At 30.8% G+C, this 13,165-nt stretch overlaps 1 protein-coding gene across 3 annotated transcripts in view; it reads left to right on the top strand.

The window, feature by feature from the left end:
* itga5 (integrin, alpha 5 (fibronectin receptor, alpha polypeptide)) overlaps positions 1 to 13,165 on the top strand; it is a 112,015-nt gene that overhangs the window by 53,390 nt on the left and 45,460 nt on the right. For all 3 annotated transcript variants that reach the window (XR_015522715.1, XR_015522716.1, NM_001004288.2), the window contains exons 3-15: positions 107 to 207; positions 572 to 695; positions 2,436 to 2,497; positions 2,588 to 2,633; positions 4,809 to 4,937; positions 5,025 to 5,069; positions 6,189 to 6,232; positions 6,439 to 6,492; positions 9,715 to 9,767; positions 9,855 to 10,063; positions 11,037 to 11,237; positions 11,328 to 11,373; positions 12,090 to 12,203. Coding sequence is in view for 1 of the 3 variants with exons in the window: in NM_001004288.2 (NP_001004288.2) it covers positions 107 to 207; positions 572 to 695; positions 2,436 to 2,497; positions 2,588 to 2,633; positions 4,809 to 4,937; positions 5,025 to 5,069; positions 6,189 to 6,232; positions 6,439 to 6,492; positions 9,715 to 9,767; positions 9,855 to 10,063; positions 11,037 to 11,237; positions 11,328 to 11,373; positions 12,090 to 12,203 (1,228 nt within the window). In the remaining 2 variants the exon portion in view is untranslated. The remainder of the gene's footprint in view (positions 1 to 106; positions 208 to 571; positions 696 to 2,435; positions 2,498 to 2,587; positions 2,634 to 4,808; positions 4,938 to 5,024; positions 5,070 to 6,188; positions 6,233 to 6,438; positions 6,493 to 9,714; positions 9,768 to 9,854; positions 10,064 to 11,036; positions 11,238 to 11,327; positions 11,374 to 12,089; positions 12,204 to 13,165) is intronic.

The following is a 13,165-nucleotide window of genomic DNA, read 5'->3' as shown; positions in this document are numbered from 1 at the left end:
ACGGTGAACATATTCCTTAATTCTGATTGGCTGATAAATATATTGGTCAGATTGGTGATAAAATAGTCATCAACATGTATATTTATATATTTTTTTCTGGCTATAGGAGATCTTAACATGTCCGTGAATGACACAGACCATCAAGGAGAGTTCAAATCCCATCAGTGGTTTGGAGCAACAGTACGAGTGCATCAAGACAGTGTGCTGGTAAGATCTTTCTTGTGCAAAAATATGTTTAAAATAAGTTGAACAGCATTTGTGACTCAGCACAGTCTATGCCTTTGTGACTCAAATCTAATTTTATGCTCTTAAATTGTCTGTGTAAGTCTCAGATTATGAGCAATATGATCAAATCCAGCTCTATTCATAAGTCATAATTCCTTTATTGTCTTTCTGAATATGAACTCTCTGTGGATAATGCTGGATCTATTACATCAAAGCCCAGGTGCTTTACTTTATGGATGATCAAGCTGTGACCTGGATTTATCGTCATGCTTTCTTTACTCCAGATGTAGCGCTGACCTCTCTTAGAGGAGGTGAACTTTAACCTCATGCATGATTCTTTTCATAGGCTTGTGCTCCTCTTTACTCGTGGAGAACCAAGGAGGACACTCCTCATGCTGATACGACTGGCTCTTGTTTTATGTCTGTCAAAAACTTCACCAAGTTTGTGGAATATGCTCCGTGCCGCACAGGTGAGCTTGAAATCACTTGGTGAATTTTATTAAATTAAATGTTATTAAATTGTATTTTATTTTATTATTTTTTATTAACAGTATATTTAATTTATTTTATTAACAATATTTAATTTTGGTTTGTTTGTTTTACTTTTAATTTAATTTTAATTTATTTTTCATTTTATTTTATTTAAATGTAATTTGATGTAATTTTATTTTATTATGTCTTTATTACCAATGTATTTATTTTATTTTATTAACAATTTCATTTTAATTATTAATATTTAATTTTGTTTTGTTTGTTTTACTTTATTTAATTTGAATTTATTTTTAACTAAATTGTAATTACATTTTTTATTAACAATATTTTTATTTTATTTTATTAACAATCTTTTATTTTATTAACAATATTTTACAATATAATACAATAAGTTTTGTTTTGTTTAATTTTATAAAAAAAATAAATTTTAATTTATATTTAATCATATTTTAATTTAATATGTTTTTATTAACAATATATTTGTTTCATTTTATTACCAATCTTATTTTATTAACAATATTTAATTTTATTTTACGTTATTTATTTTTAATTCATTTATTTTTTTAAAATTGTAATACATTTTAAATTTAATTTATTTTATTATGTTTTTATTAACAATATATTTGTTTTATTTTATTACAAACTTTTATTTTATTAACAATATTTATTTTTGTTTTGTTTTATTTTATTTAATTTTAATCTATTTTTATTTAATTGTAATTTATATTTAATTTAATTTTAATTAAATTTTATTATGTTTTTATGAAGAATATATTTATCTTGTCTTATTAGCAATCTTTTATTTTATTAACAAAAGTTTATTTAATTGTATTTTATTTTAAGTGTACACTATTGATCAAGATGTGAAATATGTACAATTAAAAAAAGTTTCTAAAGTTAAAAAAAAAGCTTTTTCTGCCCACAAAGGCTGCATTTATTTTATCAAGATTATAATAAAACGGTAACATATATATTCATTAAATAGTTATATATTATTGCTTTCTTTACTTATTATTATTATTTTTTTGTTATTATTTTCTTATTGAATTTGGTTTGTTTGTTTTATTCCTTTGATTTAAAGCAAAATTTTTATCATCATTACTTCAGTGTCAGGATCCTATGATGAAATATTTATTTATTATAATAAACTGTGATATAATACCATTCAAGTGTATTCTTATTCAGTTTTAATTTTTTAAAATTTATAGTGCAAAATTTTTTTAATTTCAAATAAATGCTGTTATTTTCTTTTTAATTAAAGAATCGTAAAAAAAAATAAAATTATCTTATTATTAATAATTTCACTGTAAATACTGTTTACTGTATTTTTGATCTTGGTGTGCAGCACAGGCTTTAAAAAATACAAAAATCAAGAAATTAGAATAATCCTAAACTTTTCACTCATTCATTTAGAAATCATTAAAATATGATTACATATTTATTTTTAATAATAAACTGGTACAGTGCCATTATTTTTTTTGTACTATTTTTGTTCATTAAGAACACATTAAACTGTTTAAGAGTAAAACAAATGTATAATGTAAATTTTTTTTTAGTTTAAATAAATGCTATTTTTAGTCAAAGAATCCTAAAAAATCTTTATAAATTATTTCACAATTTTACTGTATTTTTATTGAAATAAATGCAGCCTTGGTGCACAGAATAGGCTTTAAATAAATAAGAAATTAAGCTTAAAGTAACAGTATTTTCTGTTGCAGAATTTCGTGGAAGGAAAGGGCAAGGCTACTGTCAAGGTGGATTCAGTGCTGATTTTACTCAGGTGAGAAGCTTTTGGAAATGAATAGATCGTAAATACAATGCTGATCTGCTGTATATTTCTGGTCTCACCTAAAAACTATTGCTTTTACAGGAAGGAAAGGTGGTGCTGGGAGGACCTGGCAGTTACTTCTGGCAAGGTTTGGCTTTCTACTGTGTATATATGTGTACATAAACATTTTACATGAAATGTGGTAAGAAGATTATACATGAAATCTATAACTTCATTCAGCAAAAGCATTTAGGTAATTAAAATGAACAATTTATAATACTACAAAACTTTCAATTTCATATAAATGCAGTTATATTAAATATACAATTTAGGAAAGGACATAAACGTATCTGGTAGAAACTCTACTTTATTTATTAAAATAACAAAGGGTTATTTTGACCCTTGTATGCTGTTAGAGAAGTTTTCATCCACTCTGGGATGATTTTGAGTCTCAAATTTTGGTGACAAATCTTTCGTGACTAATCTTATTTTGATCCATATTTTGAGAAAATGCTTTTTTTTGAGTTTTCAAAAACTCAACAATGCACTCAAATTTACTAACATTTTATTACGTTTGTGACTGTTTTTGCCCCATTGAAAAAACTGTGAAAAAAAAATCCATGGTTTTATCACCGTTAGATTGGACGATTCGCAATAACTCACTCACTATAGTTTGGGATTAGTCCGAAAACCTTATTCTGTTTACAATTACTTCAAAATGCTACTGCAAGGTTTTTAACAGATAAAGTTGAAGTCAGAATTATTAGCCCCCTTGAAATATTAGCCCTCCTGTTTATTTTTTCCCCCAATTTCTGTTTAACAGAAAGAAGACTTTTTTCAACACATTTCTGAAAATAATAGTTTGTTTTATAGGCTATCGATAAAAAAAATAGCTTGAAGGGGACAATAATTATGACCTTAAAATGTTTTTAAAAAAATTAAAAACTGCTTTTATTCTAGCTGAAATAAAACAAATAAGACTTACCCCGGAAGAAAATAATATTTTTAGACATACTGTGAAAATTTCCTTGCTCTGTTAAACATCATTTAGAAAATATTTAAAAAAAATTCAAAGAGGGGTTAATAATTCTGACTTCAACTGTACCAAGAAACATGACCACATTACACCAGTTTTACACTCTTTGCACTGGTTGCCTGTGCACTATCGAGTCACTTTTAAAACACTTCTCCTTTTTTTAAATCTCTAAATGGCCTGACACCTTCTTATCTGTCAGACATGTTGATTAAACATTAGCCTGGTCTGTCTCTTCAGTCATTTAACCAGAGACTATTATGCATCCCTAAGTTGAGGCTGAAATGCAGAGGTGACCATGCCTTCGCAGTAGCTGGTCCTTTACTCTCAAAAACAAAGGCACGTGAGCTGTGACTGGGGTGGTCCCTTTTCAAAAGGTACAAATTTGTATCTAAAAGCTCCATATTAATACCTCAATGGTACATATTAGTACCTAAAAGGTACAAAAGTGTTTTTCTTAAAATTTGTAGGTAATAATATATACATTTGAGGTAGGAATATGGACCCTTCAAGTACAAATGTGTACCTTTTGACAAGGTACCACCAAGACAAGCCAAGACATCATATAATCATACATTTTTGGTTGTTGCTGGTTTCCCTGTTTGGAAAAGGTCAAGTTTGTCAAGTTTTTTTTGTTGTTGATCATCAGCTGCAGTGCAAAAAAGCTTTGTTTCTGGCTTTTCTATGAAGTTATATGGAGTATAGTGTGTGTGAGTGACCATTGCGCACTTGCCTTGATATGCCTGAGAAAATCAAAATAAGCAGCTCAGCTCTCAGAACAGTAAACATAGTAAGTGTATTTATGCACCTACACTATAATTTGCTGTCATACTTCATAGAACTTCATATAAAAACCTGTAACATTTCTACACAGGCCTTTTAGAGGGTTTATGGTGCCAACTGATGATAAATGGCAAAACTTACACATTTTACCTCTTCCCAACAGGAAAAAGCACCAACAATCAAGAATGCAGGATTATATGCTGTCATGGCTTTGCAATCAACAAATGTGGTTATAATTGATGTCAATGGGGCCAAAAAACATCAACCAACATAACAGAATTGTAGTACATTTGAAAAATATACAAGGGTTAAATATTCCTAATTTAGAGCATGTGAGACTTCAAAATATTGACCATGAAATATTGAATGGTAGATGTGTATGAGTTTCATAATTGGACCAGTTTTCCATCAGTTCTTATAGACGTGCACATTCATTATTTGCATTGACTGTGACCTTCAGCTCAATGTAAACGCAATTAAAGATCAATATTTTCCTACCATCTCTAGGCCAAGTAATCACTGCGTTCAAACAAGAAATTGTCAAAGCCTATTACCCAGGATACTTCTTGACCTCAGTGGGTGGCCAGATCCAGACCAAACAGAGAAAAGAGATCAGATTTGATGACACCTACATGGGTATGTGCAGTCATAAAATGTATATTATTTTCTTATCACAGGAACTTTTCTCTGTTGTCACTGACCACATTTTTTCATGTTGAACAGGTTATTCAGTGGCTGTGGGCGAGTTTACCGGTGATGATGATGAAGGTGAGCGTTATGAACGTAAATTAAAGGATTGAGGTTACTTAAGAAAGTTAGGAATTACTAATTACATAATTAAAAAATATAAATATTAATATAAAATTAAAATTAAAGTCTTTAAAGAAATGTTCTTTTTACCCTGTCTTAATTTAATTACTTAAATACCCGAGTACACAAAATCCTATAGATCTGTACAATTCAAAGTCAATGTAAATTAAACTTTTAGTTATTTAAATTAGTCCCAAATATGGGTCTTTGTTTTATTAACATTTTATTTTAATAGTTTTTTATTTGCCGTTCTTAATTTATCATATATTGAACAAATTTATTCATTTATTGTTTCTTAAAAGTGCAATCTTGATAAAGAAAACCTTAATAGAATTAAATAGAATAGAATTATTCTACAAAATATATTTGTATAACTATAAAAAAACAATCTACTTCTGATTTATACTAAATTGTTGAATTTCTGTTCAGTATTTAAGGAGAGTATGTTAAAAGTGACTGTAATTACATTACCTAAAAATTAAAAGTAATCTCTTAATTTAATTTTTCAGCACATAAGTAATTTATTTCCCAGTACTGAGTTGCAGCAGGAAGGTTATCATCTGCTTAATACATATGCTGGATAAGTTAGCAGTTAATTCCACTGTGGCAACCCCTGACAAATCAGGGACTAAGCTGAATGAAAATGAAAGAATTAATGAATGATAATTAATTTAGTTACTTGTAACTAATTACACCCAGATTATAAGAGCTTTTTTAGGTTACCGTATTGCTGGACTATTTTGATGTCATTTTTATTATACACACAAAAATCTTGATGATGGTGACTGTTTGTACCACAGCTAATGCTTTAATATAACCATTTTCTGTTTAAAGAGCTATAGGCAGATGCATTAAAACAGAATACTGTTAGTAAAACCTTTGAAAGGAAGTGTTATTATTATACCCTTTATGAATCCATTTCACTTAAACAAATTTCCAAATAGAGCCCTTAAGATTGACTTAGTGCGCCTGTGATCGCCAGAATTCTCTGAGTTCCTGAGGAACCCACTCATTTCCATGTTTCCACTACTAAATCTTTCTCTTTTTCCTCTCTTTGTTTGGCTCGCCTGCGTTCAGACTTTGTGACTGGAGTTCCCAGGGGAGTCAGACTGCATGGACAGGTGAGAGAAAACAGTCACAACATCAACTCTGACATTTAGCCAGAAACATTTCCATGTAAAATATGGACTTGCGTATTCACAGTTTATCAATTTAAAAAAATGTGATAACATTTCTTAAATGTTGTCAAAAGTGATTAGTTTGTTGTTCAATGGTTGTGGTACTTGATGAGCAAATTGTAAAATATGTTCTCTTTTTTTAAAATCAGGTTTCCATTCTCAATAGCTCTCTGGATGTGCTGAAGATGTTCACTGGTGAACAGGCAAGTTTGATGGCTTTCTGTTTTATTGATGCTTTTCCAAGATTAAGTGATTACAGGAGATTTGAGATGTTTATTCATGTTTATTTTGTGCTATAACTAGGCCCAAATAAAATCTTCTCTCACGGAAATACAGTTTTTTTGAGCGCATTGTTAAGTCCATTTGCTTTTTTATGTAAATGTGTGTACATTTATACTGTATTTATTAAGGTTTTATATTAATTTCAATAAGATAATAAAACATATGGTAACATTTAGATGATTTGTGTTTAGTATAGTTTGTAAAGCAATAATATCTGTCTTTTGGTAGATATATTGTATAAGTTATACTGTAGCTGTGTTGCCAGATAAGTGATTCTAAGGGCGCACTCACACTATGCTATCTGAACCGTGCCCAGGCCTATTTCCCGGATCGTTTGAGAATTGTGAGTGGTCTGAATCAAGCTCGGCAGCCTGGTTGAAAGAGGTGTGCCAGAGCGTGGTTCACTTGGGCTCAGCTTGTAGTGTTAGTGCAAAGCGTGCCTGAGCCCAAAAATGAAGACGAGACGTGACTTTTAAGGAACCGTTTCATATGGATTTATTAATCATTCGTACATTTTAATGAACGCAAGCTATAAAGATTAAAGATGCAAACCGCTCACTGCACCTTTAGCAAACCTCCTAATCCCTGCAACACAAGGACTTTATGATTGTTTATGAGCGTCAAAAGTGGCTGATCTGTTCGGCGAAATATTTGACTGCGTAAATCTACTTTCTAAAATGTTCTTTTGGCTTTTATAGTGTCAGATTGGGGCAATACATATAAATCTAACTTATGATCCTACAATGTACAATGGAGAAAAAAAGAATTAGACTGAAAACAAAAGTGGGGTATTAAGAGCATACAAAAGATATTCAATGATTTGGTTAAATCTAAAACAGCACAATTTATGTTAAAAGCTAGGAATAAATTACTTTTAACATGCATACAAAAGTGTTTTGATGAAAGACAAGGGGGATATACTCTGAGAGATAAACAAAATGTTAGGAGGTTGAAAACAAGAACATATTTAAAAAGTTTGTGTTTGTCTGTATGAGGTGTGAAATTATGGAACAGTCTTGAACAAATTCTTTAACAATGACAGGATATTAATCAATTTAAACAGTTCTATGAATATATATTATTAAAGGAATATAATGATGAATATAGGTGATTGAAAAAGAATGAAATGAGAAAGGTATGATGAATTTTCAATTAACGGCTGTTTACAATACTATGTATTTTTGCGTCTATTTCATAAAATGTAAATGTACAAATGGAATCAAACATATAATATGTCAAAGATGCTAAAAGGATAAGATATATGTTATGTAAAAAGAAGAGCTAAGTAAAAGAAGAAGTAATAAATGATTGATGTGTGTGGTAACAAGGTGGGAAAAATAATACGCTTGTGCGTCGTCCCATTCCGTTTCGACCATGTTGAAATGTATTTTTTTGTTAAAGAATTTTTATGTATGATATTTCTGTTCGAAATAAATCTAATATTAATGTTATTATACTAAAGCTATTTTGGGATGAGAAATGCAAGTTATTTCACTCCTTTGCGAAGCTTCATCCCACTGTGCTGTTCTTTTGCACAACAAGCAAAAAATCATTTCCTTTACAAGACTCTTTAAACCAGGCTGTAGTGCACTGTGGTAAGCAGTAAAGGGCGGATTATGTGAGGCAAGAGCTTACGGGCAATTTTCCTAAATGAGCGCCACAGTTTCTGCAAATGGAAATAGTTGGAAGACTTAAACTGCTCTGATTGCTTCAGCTGAGTAAATACAATCAAAAAGCATTTGTGTGCCCACCTCAGGGGGCTCCAGAGCAGAGCCACATCTGAATCATCAAAGAGCTCTTTTCATGTACTCGCACCATAGCAAAGTGGAGTAAATGTTACTGTGTGCCTTTAGGCGTAAAGTTGCTGCTCAAGTGAAATACAGTTTGCATGTAATGGATAAAATGAGAAGCTTCTATCTACAGTAGAGATGAATAATTATTATCAACCCATTTCCTTTGTTTTGATGTTCAGTTTTGAGGTTTCGTTGTCAAAATGGGCAAAGATTGAACCCAAAGTGTGTAAAGAGGTGAAAGGTTGAGGTGGCCGTGCCATGGATGTTTTATACAGCAGAAAGTTGGGACTCTTATAGATCATTTTGAAGGATGTAAACAAAAACAATGCATTACATTTTAAATTTCTATAGCTTCAGAGAGTCCAAAAGAAGCCACATATTGATAAATAACATTATTATAGCTGTTTTACCATTAAGTTATGGTTGAATCATCATAACTTGTTACAGTTATGAAATAGTTTGATAATGAGCAGGAAACATTAATAGACCATTGACATGACCAAATTGAAATGGTCTACACAGTTAGATGGCAGAGGTAACTTTTGGTTCCTTTCCTCGCTTCCATCACTCAATCAGACAGCAATTTCCATGCAGGACAATGAGCTTTGCCACACAGCAAAATGGGTCAAGTAGTTGTTTGAAGCCTGATACATTAAAAAAGGGCAGACCCAAAGTCCTGATCTAAACCTGATTGAAAATCTTTGTAGACTACTTTATCTACCCATTTTTATATGTGCTGCTGTGTGCAGCTTAGACAAATTAATTTGCCTCTTGGATTAATAAAGTGTAATTAGTCAAATATTAATTATCAATCAATCAATCAATCAGCCAATCAATCAATCAATCAATCAATCAATCAATCAATCAACTGTGGAAGAAACTGTAGCTGCTCAAGATCGCAACCCAAATATAAATCTATAGCAATCTGCATATTATCTATCTGTGTACATTTAAATATATTAACTTTTTTGTCATGCATGGTTTTTGCATATTTAGATATCAGATATAATATGTCACATATGCATAATATTAGATATATCGATATCGAAATATGACTTTGCATGTTCTGTATGTAATTTGCATATATAATCAGAGTTCTTTATGGGAACAGAGCAGTGTGTGAGACTAGTGATGCCTGAGGATGTCTCCTCAGAAAGTTCATCTGTGAATGTTTTTAATGCTACAATTATTGCAGTTCTCAGGATTTTTGTGAAATGGTTTTGATTATTTTATTAAACCATTGTTCTAAAAGCACTACTCGAATTCCATCCAATTTTAACTATCATTTCTGAATAATTCTTCATAATTAAACTCCATTGTAATATTTACATTTTTTTCCTATTTTTTCAGATGGGGTCTTACTACGGCTATTCTGTGGCTGCCACTGACATTAACAATGACGGGTAAGTAACCAAAACCAGGTATCACAAGAATGTGCACCGCGCAAGAATGTGTTCAATGTTTAAGTTTGTGGTTTGCATCACCTCCAGAATGATGGACCTGCTGGTTGGCGCTCCCATGTTCATGGTTCGTGACTCTGATGGGAGGTTGGAGGAGTTGGGTCGAGTTTATGTGTATATGCAAAAAGGTCCTCTGGATCTCATTCCTCAGCTACCTCACCTCACCGGCACACAAATGTTTGCCCGATTTGGGAGCTCCATTACACCACTTGGAGACCTCAACCAAGATGGATACAATGGTGAGAATTTTGTTTTATTAAATTTGATTTCATTTAGTTGTGTTTATTTTTATTTATTTATTTTGTTTGATTGTTTGTTTTGTGAATAAATATGGATATGATTATGTATTTTTGTATATGATTTGGTAATTAATTTATTTATGGTTGTGGTTACCTATCGTAATTGTTTTTCTCTTTATTTTATTTTATTTTATTATTATTTTTTTTTATTTATTTTATGATTGGATATGATTTGGTATTTTTGAATATGATTTGGTAATTAATTTATTTATGGTTGTGGTAACCTACTGTAATTGTTTTTGTCTTTATTTTATTTCATTTAATTTTTTATTTATTTTTTATTTTATTTTATTTTATTTTATTTTTGGTTATGATTGGTTATGATTGGATATGGATATCATTTGGTAATTCATTTATTTGTTGTTGTGGTTACCTACCCTCATTGTTTTTCTCTTTATTTATTTATTTATTTATTTATTTATTTATTTAGTTTTATTTAATTTTATGATTTGGTATTTTTGGATATGATTTGATTATTAATTTTTTTATGGTTGTGGTTACCTACCGTATTTGTTTTTCTATTTTATTTTATTTTATTTTATTTTATTTTATATTAGGTTATGATTGGGTATGGAAATCATTTGGTAATTAATTTATTTATGATTGTGGTTACCTACCATCATTATTTTATTTATTTATTTATTTTTTTATTTTATGATTGGATATGATTTGGTATTTTTGGATATGATTTGGTAATTAATTTATGTATGGTTTTGGTAACCTAGCGTCATTGTTTTTCAATTATTTTATTTTATTTTGGGATTGGATATGGACAGGATTTGTTATTTTTGGATATGATCTGGTAATTAATTTATTTATGGTTGTAATTTAAACTGTTTTTAAGCCAATCACATTTTTTTGGTATTAGCAAAAACTTCAGTTTTCCCCTAATTCTGCAATCTCCTGTTCAAAGATGTGGCCATCAGCAGTCCATTTGGTGGTGAAGACAAGCAAGGGCTGGTGCTCATATATAATGGGAATGCTGGAGGACTCAGGGAAAAGCCCTCTCAGGTGATCTCTGGACAATGGGCTTCTGCCGGACTGTCAGCGATACCTGCTAGTTTTGGTTATGCACTTCGCGGAGGCAAAGACCTAGATAACAATGGCTACCCAGGTGAGAAAGCATTGTCCGTTTATCTATCATAAACCATTATTATTGAAATAACATCTAATAACATATTTCTTTTTGTTGTTGTGACTGCAGATCTCATTGTTGGGGCATTTGGTGCAGACAAAGCTGTTCTTTACAGGCAAGTTGGACATTTTTGTATGTATATTTAGAATTCAACTCAATGCTGTTCATTTGGACTTTGTACTTTTCAAAGATGGAAAATGTATCGACTGTGTTTTAAAATGAATCGAAAAAAATATTTTTAAAACTGAAAATAATATTTGACACCTGCAATGTTTGCTATATTTAGTATGTATTAAATATAGTTTAAATTAGTGTTGGGAAAAAAATATTGCTGGTAATTGCATCCAAAATAATGTGTATATTTATTATGGATATATATAAATACATGCATGCATACTGATATTTGAGAAAATGTTTAGATAATATTTAGATGTAGAATATTTATGTATATGATGCAAATTATATATAGAAATTGAAATAGCTTCATAATAAATAAATATAACACACACACACACACACACACACACACACACACACACACACACACACACACACACACACACACACACACACACACATATATATTATGTAAAAACAAAGTTTTTATTTTGGATGCAATTAATCACGGTTAATCTTTGCCCAGCACTAGTTTAATTGTTAGTTTAAAACATTTATTTCTATATTGAACTGTTGATCTAATAATCCATTACAAATCCTACCAACCCAAACTATTCTAAACTAGAATAGTTTAGTTATATTTACCTTTTAATCATAATTTTATATCTAAACGAGTGCAGGCTTAATACTTTTTTCATGTTATGCCATTTTCAGGTCCCGTCCTATTGTGAACACCAGTGCCATCTTAAATGTCTACCCTATTATGATCAATCCTGAGGAGAAAGTCTGCGCCATAAGCCGTGGGAATGAGACGCTGCATGTGTCCTGGTATGTCTGCTGTCTTTGCTTGAATTTGTTGCATTCCTTGTTCAGAGCAGTAAATAGTCTTCATTAGACTAAGGTCTTAAGGTTAGGTCATTACATCAGCACCCAGTCTTTGTGTGTCAGCATTGGACGTATGGAAGTGTAGTTGTTGTGCTTCAATAGGCCAAATATTAGGGGTAGTGGAAAATCACATTTTTTTGCGGCAATAATATATATTAATACATTACAACCCATATCAACATCACTATTTGGTTCAATGTTAAAGTCAATTTCATTACCGTTCACTAAATGGGAGTGTTCTTGTGAGTCACCATCAGCATGAAGTTACTTAGTAGTGTAAAGATTTTGGCTATTTTTTAGAACGTCTAATATATTTTGGTTGAAATGAGATAAACAAACTGAGAAATGTTTCTGTTTAGCTAAAACTTAATGGCCAAAGTTTTCCTTTGGGGACACAATTCTAGGTTTTAAAACGGTAATAAATTGCAGTATATCACAATATATTTAAAATCACAATAATTTTTGTGACAAGTATCGGTGACACGAGTATCGTGACACAAGTATTGTGATGATATTATATGGAGACCTTCTAAATATGTCTTTAAATTCCAGTCAGTTCAGTCCAAAGTAAAAATTTTAAAGGGACAACATTCTAAAAACCGCAGTCGTCATTAACAGTCATAAAACAAAACACAAAATCATTGGTAGACATAAAGAATGTTTTTGTCTGTAGCTGTGTCTCATTTTAGAGGCTGCGTCCTCCGAATGATGCAGACTTTGAAGGTGAATCCTTCGAAATCTCCACAGGCCGTACTGAGCATTTTGAGATGAGACGATCTAGCCTAAAGAGGACAGATCCCGTCACCAGGCTACTGTAACAGCTGGTGTTAATAAGCGCTGATAAAATTTGTAATGACTCTTGATTTTAAAACTTATTTTAAGCGATCTGAAGGCAAAGCAAGGTC

This window comes from Danio rerio, chromosome 23, assembly GCF_052040795.2.
Source record: "Danio rerio strain M-AB ecotype USA chromosome 23, GRCz13ab, whole genome shotgun sequence".
NCBI lineage: Eukaryota > Metazoa > Chordata > Actinopteri > Cypriniformes > Danionidae > Danio > Danio rerio.
This window is presented reverse-complemented; position numbering and strand designations above follow the sequence as displayed.